Source organism: Tetrao urogallus, assembly GCF_951394365.1.
Source record: "Tetrao urogallus genome assembly, chromosome: 1".
NCBI classification, from domain to species: Eukaryota; Metazoa; Chordata; class Aves; order Galliformes; family Phasianidae; genus Tetrao; species Tetrao urogallus.
The window spans coordinates 169,435,420-169,455,846 of NC_136813.1; the positions used below are offsets into that span (position 1 = coordinate 169,435,420).

At 39.3% G+C, this 20,427-nt stretch overlaps 1 protein-coding gene across 1 annotated transcript in view; it reads left to right on the forward strand.

Moving 5' to 3' along the window:
- ST7 (suppression of tumorigenicity 7) overlaps window positions 1–20,427 on the forward strand; it is a gene marked incomplete at both ends in the record, with an annotated part of 132,888 nt that overhangs the window by 109,225 nt on the left and 3,236 nt on the right. The window contains 4 exons of the mRNA XM_079534631.1: window positions 4,472–4,544; window positions 6,113–6,215; window positions 14,844–14,994; window positions 19,204–19,296. Of these exons, the coding sequence (XP_079390757.1) occupies window positions 4,472–4,544; window positions 6,113–6,215; window positions 14,844–14,994; window positions 19,204–19,296 (420 nt within the window). The remainder of the gene's footprint in view (window positions 1–4,471; window positions 4,545–6,112; window positions 6,216–14,843; window positions 14,995–19,203; window positions 19,297–20,427) is intronic.

Genomic DNA, 20,427 nt, shown 5'->3' on the forward strand with positions numbered 1-20,427 from the left:
TACTTGGTCTTTCCATCAGTTTTCTGTCCTTACCAACTGATTGGCTTTTTAGCTGTATGATTACGTTTGAGGCTTCTGAACTAATTGCAGTGATCTTGATCTTTTAAGTCTTCTGTAGGATAAACGGTTCCTTCCCCTTTAGATGCATATAAGATTGAGCACGGTAAAATCAAGGGAATAGACATATAAGGTGGCTCTGGCCACCAAGATGTTCATCTCAGCTATGACATATTTACAACCAGCAATGACTTCAAGATATGTCCTTATCTGAACAGTTGAAGAGCTAGTTGTGCTCATGGCAAAATAGAACACTCCTCATTTGTGCTGAAATGCCTTTCCTGTTCTTTCAGGGAATCAAAATGAAGGCCTTACTGTACACTGTGGCTAAGTGTTTGTTTGATTGGGATGTTTCCCACCAGTGAGGAAGAATGTCAAAGCTACAGAAAATCAGAACTGCTTGTTGTTGCAAGCCCAAAGTAAACATTATATTGTTGTGATCACAGTTTTGCTCCTTCCAACATTGTTTCTAACGTGGTTTTTTTTTGCGGAGAAAGGGCCCAGGCAATGACTGTTCTTGTAGGAGATAATGCTACAAGACAGCAGATCTTCTGACAAAGTGTTTTTCCCCTGAGGTTCAGTTAATATTTTCCATTATTGAATTCTATCCCATTGCTATTGTCTTAACCATTTTTATCAGCTTAATTCACATCCTTACATAATACTTGTGTCTTTATAGATGACTGCATCTCTCTTTTGTCGTCACTCATCCAGCTGACACATATTTATTTATTAGACCACTTTCAGTCTTTCCCACAAGGAATTCCTTCTACCACCTGTGCAAGAGCTGACAATCTAGTCTGCAGGTGCAGAGATCTGGGGGAGTTCTGTGCTGACAAGGCAAGTGTTGGCCTATCACTTAAACACCAGAGTCTGCAGACAAGCTGAGGGAGAGAAAATCAGCACTGGAGTTCACCACCGAGCCATAGCACAATACCTGTCTTTTATTTCATCTTTTATTTTGTTGGTTTGTTTTTATGTCTTCACAAAACTTTTTCCGGTTTATTAATATAATTAACAGTTACGTTTTTAGAAATGTATGAATGAATCTGGTAGCTTAAATGTAGACTCCAGTACTGTACAAAGAAGGACTCACAGTTTGACTGGAATGCTCTTAACTATGCAAAATATGGTCAAGATTTGTGGCTTATTTCAGTAAATTTTTAAGGCCTCTTAACACTGATAAGACTACTCACCTATCCAAAGTTAAGTCCATAGGAATCCTCACTGCTGACTTGGGAATAATGTATCCTTTAGGATAAAAAAGTAGGGGGGGAATAATTACTGATTAGTGACTTAGATTTTTGATTATTTACGATTAAAGCAATTGCAACATGCTCATCTTTTCATACTTGGGGCTTTCTGGTGACTTGACTAAGGGATGCTGCCCTAGTCTGTATTCAGATTCATCATTTCTAGGTGTACTTGCTGTTTTAAGAGAATCATAAACCCCAAGACCTATGTAGATGATTTATGCTATACTCTGGATATCATGATCAGGGAAATAGTGGTGTTATGGTTGCAGGTCTCTATCCATAGTATTTTTCCATTAGTTCACTCTCAAAAACAGCCACTTACGAAGCAAACAGCTAGGGAGGATTCACTTTTCCAGCCCTTCCAAAAGCTGACTGAGGCTAATTCAAAAAAATTGGTTGTTAATTAAGTCTAGACTATTTTGTATTCAGTTTGAAGATAAAAACAATGAAGAAGAAGGAGAGTCTTTTTTTTTTTTAAGATTGCTATGTCAATTCTTACTAGGCAAAAATGTCTTGATGGTTTCAACAACAGAATCACAGTCACATATTTCAGCACATGGTGAGAACTCCACAAGTAATAGTAGAAGGGTGGAAAATAGTATATGTGATGATATTTTCCCAGGTGGCTCGAAGAGCTGGACACACTCATTTATGAATACCTTCACTTTAGTTCCTGACAGGGGACTTATCTCCTAGGGCTAATTTAGACTCGATTCCTTTGCTAAGTTCAAGTTGTAACCAGGCATAATTGTTTTATGCTGTTTTCTAAAATATGAGAGTGCAATTTAGGAAATGAAACCTAAATTATATGAGGAATTTAAAGTATTACAGTAATCAGGCCAAGATATAGAAGAACTAAATATACGTAGTCCAATATGGAGCAAGCAAAAAGCATAACGCAGGAGTGAAGCAAGCATGGACCTAGCAAGGGTGATCACTATCTCCACAGCAACATAAACATGGACATTTGTATGTATGTATTCTATTGCCAAGGGACTGTAGGTATTATCCTCAAATAACTGCTGCTTGCTTATTAGGAGCACAGTTCTGGAAGAGCCCTCCTGGGGAAGTGAGGTTGCCTGCTGTTGCATTCACTACATGATATTACACTTCCCGTGAGCTGAGAAAGCTCCATCCTAAAATTATAGTGCATACAATTTTATAAAATGGTATATAGGTATTTTGTTTGTCCCATTATTCTACCTGCAAACCTGCCTACCAACTTCACTTCCCAGAAACTTTCTTTTAATCCCCAGTTTAAACTTCACATTCAACTGTTTGTCCTTGTGCCAATATTGCCCTTCACCTAAGCAGTTGTTCTTCTCCCCCAGTGTTCTTTGTGGATGTGGACAGGGAGCAGATGTATCTTTTCTCAGACTTTAATTCATTTGGATTGTTAAAATAACAACGTATTTTATTCATTTCTGTTGTTTTGAACACGAGTGGTCAGATTTAAACACAGCATTCTCTTGAAAAATCCCATTGCTTTGGCAGGAATTTGCTAGGTTTGAACTGATGGAGGAGAAAATATTTTCTGTGAGATAACAGTGACTTACTGGCCCACAGAAACACTTCAATTGTAAAGGGAAAGTATGATATTCTACTGAGCAATTTTAAAACTTTTATTGAATTTTAAAACATTATATGAATGACTGCATATCATTGGAGTATCTGGGTTTTTTTGTTGTGTTTTGTATTTTGTTTCCTTTTGCACTCAGAAAGATACCTTTCAGTCCATTTATGATTGAAAATGAACCTTCAACTGGAAAATAAAGACTGGTGTATTTGGGAAAACGTTGTTTCTGTTTACTGGAAATGGCTTTAACTCCTAATGCTGAGAAAAACCTGGTATAAGGAGAGCTATTGGAGGTCCTTAGAAACATTTTCTCCTGCTGTCACTGAAGTTGTTCTATATGTGTTTTTAGCCAGCTTCTGTTAATGCAGTAACTAACATATCTTTCACCTAGTCTGCTCTGCATGCTGTCGATTTTAATGATTTCAGTTGTACTACAGTTAACTACAGTTAAGTAGTCCTGTGAAATTAAGTTGGAGTGTATCATAGGGTAGCCCCCAACAACTTTTGTACGCCTCACCTTTACTGACAAACTGAGGGACAGGTATTTCCTAGAGCAGTAGTCTGATTCCACTCTTACAGTTGGCCTAGTCCAGTGCCTTGTGTTTTCAGTATTTACTGTAGGAAGCTCTAGTATTATTTCTAGGCATAATGCTTCTGATAACTTAGTACCCAATTGGGTTTTACTTGAGTAGACAGTGTGCTGTGTGCAGAATCCAGTTGTAAGCGTTGGGTTTTATTGTTTGTTTGTTTTGTTTCCTTTAAGCATAATCTTTAACATTTTAACACTGGAATATTTTCATCAGCATATAGTATGTCTGTTAGGTAGATCATTAGTGTAACAGTTGTTCTCGTATCTGTAAGAAAAAATATATGGTTAAGATTTATTATGCAGTATTGATTACTACTCTTTGTATGCTTTGTGCCAGTCTGCTGGTAGAGAATAAATAAATAAAGTTGTACTAATGGGTTTTGTCAGGGTTATGGCTGCTTTTCATATCTGGGACAATATAAAATGGCCAGAGACTGATGAGTATTTTTGTTCAAAATCTCTTTAAGAGACAAAACACCTTATTTCTTGTTGATCTTTAACTAATAGTTTTTAGTTGCATGTAAAATCCACTTAGATGTCTGTATTAACTTGTATAGTTGCCACGTATGCGTATTAAACAACTGCTGCTTGGTGAAAACAGGAGGGATAAAAGAGCCCTCATGTATTTCTTAGATATTTCATAAACTATGGAAAAAAACACATTTTCCAGTTACCTTTATGTTTGTGAAATAGAGTATGAATTCTTTCACTATATCTCTGTCATGTCACTCTTTGTGACATGACATTTAGTTCTCTATGGCCTCTTTTGCTACTTAAATAGCAATTCACTATTGTGAGTTTTAAAGTATATATATTTAACTTGGAAGTTTGAAATCCATGCAACATGGTAGTACGAGTCCCAAGGACAGAATGTACTCTGAATTCACTTAATAGTTTTGTACATCCCATGCATACTTTGAAGTATCAAACACTTTTTTCTGTCTGCAGACTTTTAAGGGTTCCGATATTTACTTTTTTCTTTCTTTTCCACAGATATAAGCTTACCAAAATCAGCAACAATATGTTACACAGCTGCATTGCTCAAAGCCAGAGCTGTCTCTGACAAGTAAGTGCATAAGAACCACTCTCCAGCGAAATTCCTGATTTAACTCAAGATTTTTCTTAGCTGAGCCCACACCCTGACAATCTGCTGAGTAGGCAGGATAGTTCAGTCCTGCAGAAATTTATAAAATTGGTTTATATCTGAAAAAAATTGAATAAACATTGCACTTCAAATATTAGAGAAGAAGAAAAGAAGAGAAATACCTTCATGTTTCACTTGTGTATATACTACCTGGGTGACTTTTAGCTACCTAGGTAGTATAATGAATATACAATTAAAGATGCTGTGGTGGGTGTGCGTTGGCTTTCTAGTCAATATGATGAAAATTCAACTAAAGGTGCTGTGTGGCTGAACATCTTCAACTTTCCATAAACCTGATCCCAAAAAGGTAATAAATAAATGTGGATACACTGACAATAACGTCATTTTACAAAAGCTGTCAGAAGACTGCTTAGATAGTGGCAGGTGCATTTAGCATTACCATGTCAGGGATTCTGAGAGGTAGATGTTGTTCATATTTTTAGACACACAAATATCTGCTCATTCCTGTTATGGTTATCTCTTGGGTCTCAACCTTCCAAGGTGCTGAGCACATCTACTTTTTGCCTGTGGACTTGAGAGCACCAGCCCGTTCCAAAAGTGTGCTCAGCTCTTTGTGAGATGGAGCTCAAAAATCCCAATTCCGCTCTCAGATGCCTTCACACAAATCCCAGGCAGGAGTTGTGTCTGTGCACCTGAGGGTCAGAATGCCTCCCTAAAGTTGGAAAGCAAGTAGAGTGGAAAGCCATTTTCTTGACTGACATCCTGACAGTTTTTGCTTTTAAAGTGTATGTACACATCAAGATCTAAGTAATTTTCTTTCATTCTTTTTATCCTGTAGATCGCCAGTACCTACTGCAACATCTTTCCTCCCTACACAGCGACTCCAGCTTGGGAGGGCAGGGCTAAGGTTGTCACAGCTTTCCCTGTGGTGTCTGCCTGCCAAGTACAGCTCTGGAGTTAGCCGTGGGGTGTGAGGTGAGAAAGAGATTGCATGGTCTGGTTTTTCATTCACTGGGGCAGACGATTCGCCCACAGTTTGGGCATGCTACCTTCAATGGTGCTGCGGCCAGTAGACCACCTGCTACTGCTGCTGCATCGTGCTTCCATCCCAACCTGACCCAGGGGCATTGGGTTGGGACCTCCCTCAAACCTCCCCAAACCTGTTTTTAATAGAAACCCTCCAACAATGATTTGGCATTGGGTTTTTTCACTTTTATTTTTTTCTGCAACTTCAGCCTTGAATATGCCCCTTAGAAAAGGTACCTAGAGCGAATTTAGATTAGTGACAGAGAAAGAACTGACTGTTTCAACTGACTTCCTGCCATGACTAGCTACAAACATGCTTTCCACTTCTGCTGGGATTTTCATTGTCCTTGACATAATAGATCGTTTAGTTTCCACTTACTATAGAAATTTGGAGAGCCCAGGAAATTGATTCAGTTTGCTTGTATGGGCCCATGGTCTAATTCCTTTTCTGTCCTTTTCCTACCAGCATTTCTGACCCGGTGTTTTCTTCTTTGCTTTTCTAGATTTTCTCCAGAGGCTGCCTCAAGGCGAGGGCTGAGTACTGCAGAGATGAATGCAGTAGAAGCTATTCACAGAGCAGTAGAATTTAATCCACATGTGCCAAAAGTGAGTATGGAGAAAGCACTGTTGTAGCTTTAAAACTGCCGAGATCCTATCTCCTGTCTTATTGCAGTAGATTATCAAGTGATCTAGTGGAAAGGGGGGGAGACAAGCGGGAGGGCAAATAAGATGATCAGTGTGGTTTTTTTCTGGTTTTCAACCTTGAAGTTTCTTCTACTGTGGACCTTGAAACTTGAAATTTTAGCTGAAGTGAGTCTTCTTTGTGACCAAGGGTTGTATACTGAGTTGTAGTAGTAGATACCACCAAATGTTGTGCTGCAGAGCAGAACACATAGGGACAGATGATTCTTTACACAAAAGCCATGAAAAATCTTCTAGTTTAAAATAGAGTCATTTTTTTGTTTTGATGGCTACCTAAAAGAATATATTTTTATATGCTATACGAAAAGCTTATTTTAGGGTTTGTAGTATGCTTCAAATTACATTAGTAAGTTGCATTAGTTATTCCTTATGTAGCACCTGTCATTAAGCTCTGAGAACACACAGGTCAGAGATGAAAAATCACTGAGAACTACAGAGTTCAGTAAGAAAATGGATTTATGTTGTAATTTCATAATTCTCTCCCTAGATATGTGTCTCAGCAGTAAGAATCTTGCCTGTGGCTACTAAAAGCTAATGTACTTTATTGTTTTTCACCTGAAACTCAACATTGCAGTCTAGAAGTTCATTGTAAAGGCAAACTAGAGGCAGATGTTTTTTGGCCCTTGAATCACTGAACCTCACCCTGCAAAGCTTATTTGAACCATATTGCCCTGTGAAAGCAAGCAGCCTTGCTGGAGAGCAGAAGTCTGGATTATCTTTATATAGGGAACCCCTTAATTAGCTAGAGTTGAACACCTAGTCTGGTCAAGCTAAACTCTGAATTTCTCCCATGTGTACACATATATAGTTTTTTTCTCATGCATTTCAGGAATTATTTTCTCTGTAACATGTATCTGTTAAGCCATCCACTAAGTAGCATAGTTCAGCTGTCAGAAAGTTAGGCCGCTTAATAAAGTCACCTAGACATTCTCTACAGACAGTGTGGTAAGAAGGGACTGTGTTAGACATCTCTAGATAGACTTTCTCTCCAAAGTGCCTGTTTCTGCCCTGGCTATGAAAGAAGCAACTATTTTCCAGTAAGATCCTGATCTCCAAACAGCAAGATTTATGTGAGTTCTTTGTATTATTGGCTGATGTTCTACTTTTGTGCCAAGCTATACAATGAAAACATTGAAGTTTGATCCCAAGATTATTGCTCCTGTGGAACTCTTCACCTTCTTTCATCCCAATGGTTCTTGCACCAACACAGCCATTAATATTCTCTTCTACTTGTTCATCTGTTTACTTCTCTATTCTAATCTTGTTATGCATGAAACTTTTAAAATGCTTTACTGAAGCCCAGTTAGAGAGTTATATCCTTGTTGTCTAAAAATACAGGTATCTTGCCAAGCAAGCAGTTTTGCTTGTCACAGGCTCTGTTTGTGAGCCTGTTCTGTTTTCTGTACTTGTCTCCTTGCTTCTGATCTTTTTTATTTTTTCCTTCAAAGGCTATTTTATTGCATCCACATTGTTTCCCTTCATTAAATAAGTGGTTCTCCATTTATTATTCTCACTACTGGATCGCTTGATGCTGAATGGGGATCTTTGTTTTAAGCTTGTAATGCAAATCTGGCAGTTTCCTGGGCCAATTCTTTCACTGCTCAGGAATGGAGGTTACTGGCTGCAATGGTTTCCACTTCTGTACATGCTCTTAATATCCAGCCTGCTGTTGTCCCCTTGCTCAACGTTACTGTGAAACTGAGTCTATATCTTCACTTACTACTTTTTTGCTTGTTCTTTTTTTGTTTGTACTGGTGCATTCTTTTCTTTGGCTTGATTTCCATTGCAAAATGTAATCTACTGTAAGTTGTGGCAGCTGCTCCATTATCTCTGCACTTCCACCCCTGTAACATGCTGCTGTGCTTGCAGATCAGTGCTTTACTCATTGCTTGTGACCCTTGTCTCACCTACCAACACCTGGCTAGGTAGCTTCTATAAAAGACTGAAACTCCCTTTCTGACTAGTATCTCCACACATGAAATACAAACTGCATGTTATTCTCTGACTCTAATGTAATGAAATTCTAGTCCTCATTTAAGTTCTAGTTCACACTGTTAATTGATTCCTTCAGTTTGAATTTCAAAGTCAATTACTTGGAAATTAAAAACCATAGTGAAAAGTATAAATTATCAGGATAATGAGGTAGTAATGGCAGCAGAGTTTGGGCTTTTTTAGTTCATATTTTGACATTAAAACAGTGTAGCCCATTACAGACTAACAATTTCACACTCATTTTCTTGGCTATTATAACTCATATTAACACTCATACTCTCTTTGCTTATAGCTAAAGGCTATTAAGGTGTCAATAACATATATGTGATTATAATTTTATGCCAAGTATGGATATTACACCTCAATTTCCACTCAATTATGGTTGAATTCATATCCATTTTGCTCTTAATGAAGTGGAAATAAGTTTTAGAGAGCAGCATCACAGAAAATCTAGCAGTGCTGCAAAACTAACGTGTCTTCAGAAGCTTCTTTAGGATTTAAATCTAATGAGTCTCTTGTTCAGGTTGAGGAATAAATAAGTAATAAAACTGATATACTATTAAAAGCATTTGCAAAGATCTCAGCAGAATCTTTGAAAGAGGCTACACTATTACATAGAAAAAAATGTAAATGTTTCAGTATATTTATGGTCTCAAAAGATAATTTTACCATTCTCAGTGTAAATCATTAAAATTTAGAATCATCACAGAAAAAAAGATTGTTATTGGATATGCATTTTCGAGCCATTTGACTGGAAATAGCAGACTTCTGCTAATGAGATGATGACACGAGGAGAAAGCAGGGGACACAGCCTGAAAGCACTGAGAGATGTTGCTGTGCTTAGCAACAAAGGGTGAGCAGGTCTGCCACTGGCCTGTTACAGGTTTGTGGGCTTCTGTCAAACTTTGGACTCCTGCGGTGCTGCTGATTTTCCACAGGAGATGCACATCCAGACTCCAGTCCATTGTTCCATAACAATACTGCAGAGGTCAGATTTAGTTTTTACACTTCATTTCAAGTGTTCAAAGAAGATACAGGAACTCTTTGAGAAGAAGGAGTTTCTAAGTCCCAGATTCTTATCTTTACACAGAGATAAGAAACATAAGCAACCTTGCAAAACCACCTATCTTCTGTCTAGGGGCCAGTGTGTGCATAAGCCTTTCTTTAGCCTTCCTTCCAGCAATTAATATTCTTCTGGCACAGGGCTCTTCCTTTTTTTTAAGTATGTTTTGATGACAGTTTAATTCCCAGAGATCTGTCCATTAAGCCTCAGCTGCAGCTAACAAATTGCCATTGTTTTTGAATTAGGCAGCAGTCAAGATGTGACACGTGAAGGCACTAGGTTTTTGGGTGAACCAAGGCAATACAGAGCTCAGAGCAATTTACCACATGTATCCCGGAAGCCGGGCAGCTGACCTGGCTGACCTGATGAAAGATACTGCCTCTATCTCTGGAGGTTGTCTTGTTTATGTTGCTGAAACAGCTCAGCTTCAGCAAAATGCACTTTTATACCCTGGCAGATGTTAACTTTCTAAACAGTAAGCAGTTAACCAGGAAGAATATTTTCAGGATTCATTTTAGTGGAAGAAAAGCATATCAATAGCCAATATAAGTCAGCAGTACAGCAGGAAAGATAACAAAGCAGAGAGCTTTGATCTCCACTAAGAGAAGAATCATACCAAATTGTATTGCTTACTTGTCTGATTTCCATCCATTTCTGTCTTAAGAGAGATTCAGTAGTCTGGGATACCTTTGCTTTAGTACAGCATCCTGTATGGCAGTGTTGGTCCCAGGGAAATGTGCTGACTGTGTCTGACAACAATGCTGCTCAAAAAATCAACAGTAAAACAAAAAATGGTTTTAGTGCCACAGTTGAGGTATGATTGCCATTCTAGAGGGTTCTGTGCAGAAAAAAAGAGGGTCATGGCAGTCCATAGTCTGTGGGGTGTATGAAAAGACTTCATCAGCATTATTTATCTGTTGTGTTTGGATCTTCCCCACTTATTTGTAATGCAGCAATCCAAGTAAATGCTAATAAAATACAACAGCTGTTTATGAGATGTTTCTCACTACTGGAACACCCTTCCTCAGTTGATTTGCTGGGCTCCCTTCTCTCAAGCTCATCTTTATAACTCCCTTCACACCTCCCAGCCAAAAAAAATCTTATGTGTTATTGATAAGATCTTTGAATCTAGCAAGGAGAGAAAACAAGTGTTGGTTTGTATATATGATTGTTAAAACTGAGTCAGAACTGTGCCCTGCACACAGTTGTGTGGGGTGGCCATGTAAACCAGGGCCTGAATTTGAAGATTCAGACTGTCTAAATGTTACTGTTCCTTAAAGAAATGCCACTTTTGTGTATAAAGTGTTTCATAAAAGAATATAACCAACCAATTAACATGAACACTTCTAAAGATTTACCTCTTCTCCCTTTCATTCTTTATTATTTATTTCTTACCTTCTTTATTTTATTTGTAATGAGGACTGTGTGTCTTTGAATGCTCTGTGGTTTCTAGTAAGTTGTAGTTGCTAATAGAAACAAATAATGAAAACAAATTTATTTAGCAGATGGGAAAGGAATCCACTCTACACACCCCATGATATTACAGAGAAACTATTCCAGATATGTTTAAAGAGGGGTTGTAACTGTTAAGTGAGACAGTGATTTGTTTTTGTATCTCCAGTAAAAAGGCCAGTCTTGTTAATTACCATCAATCCAATGTGAACTTGCTGTGTGACCTACAATTGGCTTCTCTGGGCATGTAGAATCCAGTATTTCTGAGCTGTATGAAGCTTGTGCTGTTCATCCCAAAGGGAGGAAGAGAGTTCCTGTTCAAACAATGTTAAATTCTCGTGTTCTGGCCTGGAGGGCTGCTGTCACAGGTGCAGGAGTGACTATTGCCTATTTACAGCCTGAGCTGTAATTTCAGAGGCAAGATGCAGGACTGAGGAAAAACCTTCCTTAGATTGATTTCTTTTATATAGATTTATTTTATAAATGGGCGCTGAAGTAGCTTATTAATTTGGAATGTTAAAGGCAGTCCCAGCAGAGAAATAGCGAGAGTGCAGTCAATATTATGAAACAAATAATGTGTATTCAATCAATTCAAGTAAGAAAATACAAACTCCACCTTATTACCCTTCACACAGACAAGAAAGTGCTAGCAGAGTGCTATCATGATGTTTGTACCTATAGGCATTATAACAATGAAATTAGCTTCCACTGCCATCCTCCCAAGGCTCATTAAAAGGTATATTCTCACTTGTGCCCAGACTGGCTATAGCTGAACACTTTGGTTCATGTTTTTGCTTTTACAGTGTCAAGTAACCTGCCCAGAAGCTACGTGAAAAATACTGTTCCCCTTTTAATTCCCAACTGACAGCTTTTTGACAGGAGAAGTTTGGAGTGGGAAAAGAAAGTGCAGGAAAAAACGAAGAAGAGTCACAAAATCCAAACCAGCACAGTGTGGGGGAGAAGGGCTGGGTGACATCTGATGGTGACAGAAATAGTTGGGCACCACAAGTATTAACTCACATTTTGGTTAAGGCTAGATTGTTCTGGCTTTTATCAATTGTCTTCTCTGAGCTCATTCCTTTTTTAAAGGAAAATGATAACTCTGTAATGATGATAATGTGCATTATTTCCTGTTCTAATTAAGCTTCTTCCTTTGTCACTGAAAAGAAGCTCAGATGGAGATGTGCAGGGCTTGCCTTCTCCATGCTCCCTTTATGCTGAGAGCTCTTTGCAAAGATTCTCACTTAGCCTATTGCTTAACGCTTCCTCTGCACAGGAACCACACTTGGGTTCAGAGCCATGTCAGGACAACAGAAGTTTCCTGTCTTCCCTGTGTACTCAAAGTATTGAAGATGTCGTAACGTTTTATTGCTTAAAATGTGAAGATCATGGTTGTGTTCACAAGTCAGTGTATCAGCATATTCTCCTTAAAAACACAGCAACACAGGAATTGATGACATACTCTAGAATATAAAATCAATTCATTTTTATGGACAGTCATATCTCCTTCTTAATGATCAGGCTCAGTCTAGCTAGGTGCTGATCAGTGATCACTAATAACAAGCAATGTGTTACAACAAAATCTGCATGTTTTCATTAACACTCCTCAAGGTAGGACATTCATTCCTGCTTTTTCCTTATAAATAGTTTCATGGCTTTTATGTTGTTTACTTTTCCTTTGACTGAGCTATTTAAATATTGAAAACTTCTCACTTACTCTTGCAAGAAAATACAGAATTGAGAGTTCTGTTCTAAATTAATAGAACAGATATCAGTTCTGCAGCCATATTCCATTCTGGTCAACAAATAGGCATGGGATTTTAAAAGGGTGGCAAGGTCATGTAGGCAGCAAATAAGAAAATTTTCTGTATATCTGTAAGCTTGGCAGCTCCTTTCCTCACATCAGATCTTTATACCATTCTTTCTTCCTCTGTTAATCCCTTCTTATACTGCCCTGCCTACTGAATTGCATCTTCTCCTACCTGTTCTACAGATTTCCCAATTTTTTTCTGAAAGGCTTTATAGAAAGTTGAGGTATCACACACGTTACTCCCACTGCTAATTTAGTTTGCCCTCCTTTAATAATTACCTGCATCAGAAATGTGTGATTTTTCTTTCCTCTTTGAATCACTTACCTGTTTCCTGGTGCTGTCAGTTAGTTCTCAGCTTTGATCTTGTTCCCTTCAGATCTTGAACCTGCTTCTCCAGCTCCTTCCTGGCTTCTGGCAGAGAGGAGTCTAGTTTTAGGATGTTCTCCATGACATCACGCCAACTTGATTCTCAGCCCCCTCTGGCCTTTCCTCTTCCTTTTTTCGAGGATGCTTTTGAATTCTCATTTGTTCCCTTTCTCCTTTTCTCCTCTTTCACACATCACAGAGCCAGTGTGCAAGGATGCCCTGGAGTCTCCCATTCACAAATGTCGGTATATGACAGCAGTGTGAAAAGGTTACTGTCACTTCTGTGTGCCAAGTTGCCTTCCAGCCTGTGCTCAGTTCTTGGCAGTCCTTAGATTCTGCAGCCCTCATTCTTCCCATCCAAGGCAGGGACCAGTATGTAGACAGAAAGACCTCTCTAAAGTAGAGGGGCTGCATGCTTATTCTCTTTTTCCTGGTGATCGTCCATACCTTTTCTTTCATACCTTCTTTTAATTTTGCCAATCCCTGTCTAAAATCTGCAGCCTTTTCCTCATCTTTAACTCCATTTTTCTACTCCAAAACAGCCAGCCTGTCAGTAAGTATTGTAGATTTTTTTCCCCAGAAGTGCTGCAGCCTTATACCTTTATCCTAGTGGTTAAAGGAGCCATCTCATCTCCCTCCTTTCTCTGTAATCCTTCTTTCTGCCACAGTCAGTCTCCTGTAATTCATCCCATCTCCATGTCAGGGTCTGCCCATGTGGTGTGTGACCCACCTGCTTCTTGTTGCCTCTTGTATTAAATTGCCTTTAAATAGCCTAGTATTAAATAGTAGCGGGCAGAATATTTGCTTTAGGGAGTCCTGGAAGAGAGCAACAGTTTTCCTGGAGAAAAAGTACTGCAAAGGTGGGAAATATTCTACTTCATAGAGGAGAACTGACAGACAGCAATTGATTCAGCAGCCTCCAATTTGTCTGTCATTCTTTCCCCTTTAAAGCATGCCAAAACAAGATGTGTCTGTTCCCCTCCATTCTATCTTTCCCCTCCATTAGCAGGAAGGAAGAAACACCAGCAGTGAGGTGAATTCTGACCTAGCAGCAGTCTGATTGGCAGGGCAGGGAAGGAGGAAAGTCACCTGCTTGAAGAACATTCAGGAGCTCTGTCTTCTCCTATGGCATGAATCCCACATGTACTTCGTTCACCTGATGTTTTAGGTGATCCTGTAATGGGGAGAATTGTTTGTGGGTTGGTCACTGGTGCATTTCATTTTCACTTTTTGTTTTCAGTGTTTTGGTTAGCTAACGTAAACATCAAGGACGGCTGTATTTATTTTTTTCCCGGAAATCTGATATTTGTTCCATTGTGTTGGAAGTAAATGGTGTTACTTTGTAAAATGCTGGTAGCCCTGCTGTCCGCTCACCTTGTGCACTTGCAGGCCTGGTAACCTGATGATGGCAATGCAATAAAGCAGCCTGTGTGCAAAGTACTGCCTGTTTCCTCAGAGAAGGGCGAGGTGCTTCAAACTGCTTAATGTCTTCTTCATTGTATTGTAAATGCTTCTAATTTAAAAAGCTCTTGTAATTAGAGCCTCTTTTCTGCTTTGAGCCTATTTTTTTTTTCTGCCCCTTTGATAAGAGAGACATTTCGTTTTGAAATCCTCCACAGTCCTCCTACTCCAGCTGAAGAGCACAACATGAGCCATCTGTCAGTGTATCGTATGCTTTGGCAATAATTCAGTAATTATCTCCTAGTGCAGTTGGTGATGTTACGCATCTGATGAAACGCTTATGAAATGAAGCACTTCAGGGAAACAGACCTTTCAGTACTCGCTGTAGAATTGCAGGCAGCTTTTTTATTACTTCTGAAATAACCGTCCTCTGCTTTTTTATTGCAGTACCTCCTAGAAATGAAAAGCTTAATTCTGCCCCCCGAACATATTCTGAAGAGAGGGGACAGTGAAGCAATAGCATATGCTTTCTTTCATCTTCAACACTGGAAAAGGGTAGAGGGAGCATTGAATCTCTTACACTGTACATGGGAAGGCAGTAAGTAATCCTTTTTCTTACAAAGAAGCTGATCAATTATTTTGATTGAATGTCATGAGAAAATAAAAGCATTTTGTAAAGCATAGAATGAGGAGGATTTGCAGGTCGATTATATTTCACTAACACTGAAATATTTGAAATTCAATCAGAAAATATATGCCTCATTTAATGAGAAAAAAGTTTCTGAGGTCTTGAATTCTGTTTTCTGTGTAGCACCAAACAAATTTTCCCATCTTTGTGACATATTTTTTTACTCATGAATAAGGGCTTAAGAACTTACCTTCTTCATCTTGAAGTTGCAGGAATTTGTTTGTCACTAATTTTGATTTTGGCAAATTATGGACATGCCTTACAAGCAAATAAAGACTAATGTGTAGTATAAAACAAGATGGTATTTTCTGATTTCTTTTCTCATCAAATAGAGTGAGTCCAGTGGAAGACAACTAGAATGCCTGGGAAGCTGACATAGGAAAGACACTGAGGGAGCTGTTTTTAGCCAGCTTGGAAGAGACTTCCTGTAGTTGAAGGGGGGTCTAACTGTGTCTTTAACCACCTGATAGGGATAGCATGGAAGGTGGAGTCAAAGTCACAAGGACACAAGGAAAGACAGGAGGCAGTAGACACGAGTTTTGGCACAAGAAATTCCATCTAGACATGAAAAAAGTATTTTTAGAATAAAAGTGGTGATGGATTGGAACAGGTTGCAGATAGGTGGTGGGATGTCCATCTCTGGAGATACTCAGAGCTCAGCTGGACATCGCCCTGAGCAGCCAGATCAGCTTTAGAAGATCACCCTGCTATGAGTAAGAAGTTGGAGTGTGACCTTTGGTCAGATCTAATCCTTGTCTTTTAGACATGTTCTTTTCAGGTTCCAGGGAATTAAAAGCTACTATTTAGAGTCAGCCTTTGTAGGCTTTTTTAATGCTGATTGTTCGTTCCCTAATCCAATCCATTTGTTTCTGCTGCACTTTCCACTGCTTTCTTTCAGCCTTTTCATATGTTATTACACAACTGTTTTTTCCTTCCTTCATTTGCTATTCTCATTTAAGTTTCTTAGAAAGATACAGTTTGTCACCATGATAATTCCCACTGAAAGGAAGTTATCACTTGAAATGCAGCTTAAAAGTTGTCATAGCTTCCTTCCCAGTGCTTTTTTTCACTAGCTATCCTTCTGTGGTATTACTTTTTTTCCAGATGCTTACAGAAATTCTTTAGCCCAACACCTTGTTATGCCATCGTTATGGAACAGTATTTTAGAGGGAATCCTGAATAGAATCATAGAATTGCTCAGGTTGGAAAAGACCTTAAAGATCATCGAGTCCAACCACAACCTTACCTCACTACCCTAACTCTAACAACCCTCCACTAAATCATGTCCCTGAGCACCACATCCAGAGCACACATCCAGGGATGGTGACTCAACCACCTCCATGGGGAGCCTATTCCAGTGCTTAGCAACCCTTTCTGTAAAGAAGGTTCCTGATATCCAACCTAAACTTACCCTGGCACAATTTGAGGCCATGTCCCCTTGTTCTGTCACCTGTCACCAGTGAGAAGAGAACAACCCCGCTCTCGCTGTAAGCACCTTTCAGATATTGGAAGAGAGCAATAAGGTCTCCCTTCAGCCTCCTTTTCCCCAGACTAAACAGCCCCAGTTCCTCCAGTCTCTCCTCACAGGCCATATTCTCCAAGCACAAGCCTTGTTGCCCTTCTTTGGACCTGCTCCAGCATCTCAGCATCCCTTCTGTACTGAGGTGCCCAAAACTGAACACAGTCCTCAAGGTGAGGCCTCACCAGTGCAGAGAACAGGGGCGGGATGACTTCCCTAGTCCTGCTCACCACACCATTCCTGATACAAGCCAGGATGCCATTGGCCTTGGCCACCTGGGCACACTGCTTCCCAGTGCTGGTGGGAATAGACCTTTGTTAAACTGAGGAGTGCCTAAGCGGTAGCTTACAGGAGCAGCTTTTGGCACTGGAGGCTGGTTACATTGCAGTCATCCTGCCAAGTACGAGCTCTTGTCATCTGTGCCTCAAGGCACAGTGCCTGAAGGCCTTCCCTCTAACTGTTCAAACTGATTCCTCTCTTCATTGCCTCAGCAATCTGAATATGTAATTCATTATGAAATATTTGTCTATTAGCTAGCCTGCAAGATGTAAATTACTGTTATTGCATAACCTGTAAAGAAAAATCCATAATTTTTTTTGCACAGTAATTTCAGTGAGAGAAGTCCTTAAGACTGTTTTTCAGGTTTCCCTCATGCATGAAAATGGCCATGGATTTAAAGTTTTCACTCAGATTTAATCAAATAATTATAACTTTCGGTTCATATCTTAATATGAGTAATATTCTTCAAGGATGTGCTAAGCTATTTATGTCACTCTTACGTCCTTTCCTTGACAAAGATTTCCTTATTATCTCTGTCTGATTCTAAGCTAAATTCGTGGAAAATGACAGGGGAAATGAATTTAATTAAGCACATGTTTGTACCAACAGCCTGCCATATATGGTCAGTTGCCATCACATTCTTTCTAGGTGTTCATGTGCATGTCATGTCTTTAAATTGAGCTGTTCTGACTGTATTCACCAGCAGCTTGTGTGTACGAAGTTAATGCCCATATGTATGTACCCTTCAGTTCTAACCTTGTAGAAATCAGGTAGAACTAAGTGCTGTCTTTAAGCCAATCAGTCACTTAGGGGTACATTATGAGTGTTGCTAAGGTGACCCCTTATGGGAGGTCACTCCTAATTAAGGCAGCCTCTAGCAAGGTCATGTTCTAACAGTAAAGAAGATCGCGCTAGCTTCACAGCTACTCACTAGCTACATGGAGAGGTTGTAGGTGCTTTCAAAGAGAGTCTCATAATTCAACAGTATTTTGCACTTCTTGTCGAAAAAACATTATTACGTAGGTAGTTTTATTCCACATAAGCAATTAGAAGCGTGAATCTTCCACTTACAGAGAGCTAAGGAACAGCATATCTTTAATTTTCTATCTCAGTTTAAGAAGTTTCTGACAACAGGCAAAAATGTGTTAAGATCTATCTCAATAGTCTCCCACAGAGCAGTGACTGATGTTGATTTGAGTCATACATCTGTCGTATAGATTGGCTCCAATCCAAATATTGAAATTGGAAGCATAATGCTTTTATTTTATAACAATATTTAGTTGTATTCAAATACAAGAATGCCATGTGCCAGCTGGAGGTGCACTGGCATACTGTAACTGTGCTCTGAGGATTTCTGCCTTCTTTCCTCCTGCTTTAAACAGTTATCAAAAATAAACATGGGTAGAATTGCACAAAAATTATGGCTAGTATTATTTCAGATGCCACACGCACAACTGAGAACATTGGGGTTTTATGTATTTTAAACCAATTCTTCTGTTGTCTTGTGAGCAATATTATCATGTAGGGGTTGCTGTACCTAATATCTAAACTATACAGTGCTTCTAGGACATTTGCTGAGGAAAATATTTCTGCAGTGACTGATGTTCATAGGAATAGTGAGAAAAACACATCAGTTACACCTTAAGAGTGAGATTTATATATCGGATAATGGAAAGGGATGCATTGATTGCAGAGCTGTAATTCAGTCAGGCGTATAGATGTTTCCATAAACCACACGAGCATCACTCAGATGGCCCATGACATCATCACAGGCCAGACTGAGTAATGCCTTTCCCTCCCTCTCTGTTATTATTTTCAATTTTAAAAGTTTATAAGATTAAGTATTGTTTTGTCCATGACCTGAAGATTTATATCAGAAACCTGACTTTATCTGGTCAGAATGCATTTGAGGAACCTGGTTTTAATAATTCAGCATTAATCTTTGATTGCCAAATACAAAATGGAAACATGACTGCGTTGGAAAGCTGTTTCCCTGGGCTTGTCTGATCGGTATTACCTGTCTTGCTTGAAATTCTATGACAAAATCTGTACATTTTCCTACAGGATTTTAAGTGTATTGGGCTAATATCTTGCAAACATGTATTTATGCACCTGTAACATGGTCTGACTTTACACTGCCAAGAATGAAAGAATTGTGTCTTCAGGATTAAAAGCTTTCTGACATTCAGCTAAGCAATATATATACTGGTTGCAACCAAATATAATTTTTTTCTGCTTGTTCTTCAAAAGTGTAATTGCAATTACATGTCTCCAGTGAGTACCACAATCACAGTCATTAATGCACGGTGTTTTCTTTCCAGCTTTCAGAATGATCCCCTATCCACTGGAAAAAGGACATCTTTTCTACCCTTACCCTATTTGTACAGAAACTGCAGATAGAGAACTACTACCGTGTACGTTCAACTTTACTTATCACTGACACCAAGGAATTGTTTATCTGAATCTTGCACTACTGATTGCTCCCAATGATTTTCAAGTGGAGAGTAGAGCAGTCAGGTGACAGCAAACCTCTGGAGCTCACAGTTGTTTAAAAGGCAGTTTCAGGCCATCAGTCATAATGATCAGCTATCTTTAGTGTTGTCAGCAGCGTGGAGATAGGGAGTGAGATTACTGAGGAGATGTATATCTGTTAGATCTTGCTAATTCTCTCTTGCCAAGACGGTAGAAAATACGTCTGATCATTTACCTGGGAAACACCACATCAGACCAAGAGCACGGCTGCACAGCGGTGTTAGTTTTGTGCAGTCAAATTAGCTACTTACATTCCAAGGCAAGATCAAGCCTGTCTGAGGACTGCCAGATCATTAGCACGGCTGTTATTCTGACAAATTATTTTGACATCTTCTGAAAAGCAATCCGAAATAACAAGAAAGGATTCTCTATGTGTAGTGATGTGTGTGCCATTCTAAAGAGACTGAAATTACCTCAGTCATTTATCATATACATTTATGGCATGTATTAGCAACGTGCCAGCAGAGTTCCCCGTGCTCGACAAGATATGGCTATAAAGGCAGGCCCAGCCCTCAACAAGTGTTTCAGAGCAAGCTAATGGAACTATTTGCAGTGCTTGCAGTGAAGTGGAGGAATGCAGAGGAAGAGCTGAAGCAGTCCTTCTTGCAAACAGTTACACTTCATTCCCACATGTTTTCTCACTGAAGTCAGTGGGACTTTGTGTGAGCACACATGGGACACGCACAAGGGCAGAGGGGATAAATATGACTTGATCCAAGGAAGGAGATTCCTCACTCACATTCTCTGCTGGGGTGAATCAATACAGAGAAAGATTCTTCTAACAAAAAGTGAAAGTCTGCTTCTGCCGTGAGCACTGATTTTGAGGGCATTTGCACTCTTTGTCGTCTTTCAGTCATAACCTCTCTGCTTTGGGCTAAAAAATGTGTTGCCACTTTTAATGAGCCTATCTGAGTACAGGCAAGGTGAGAGGAACAGGGCTGAAATCCACCCACTCCGAGGCTCTCCTTCCCAGTTCATTCTCACTGATACTACACAGAAACGCTTGGCAACCA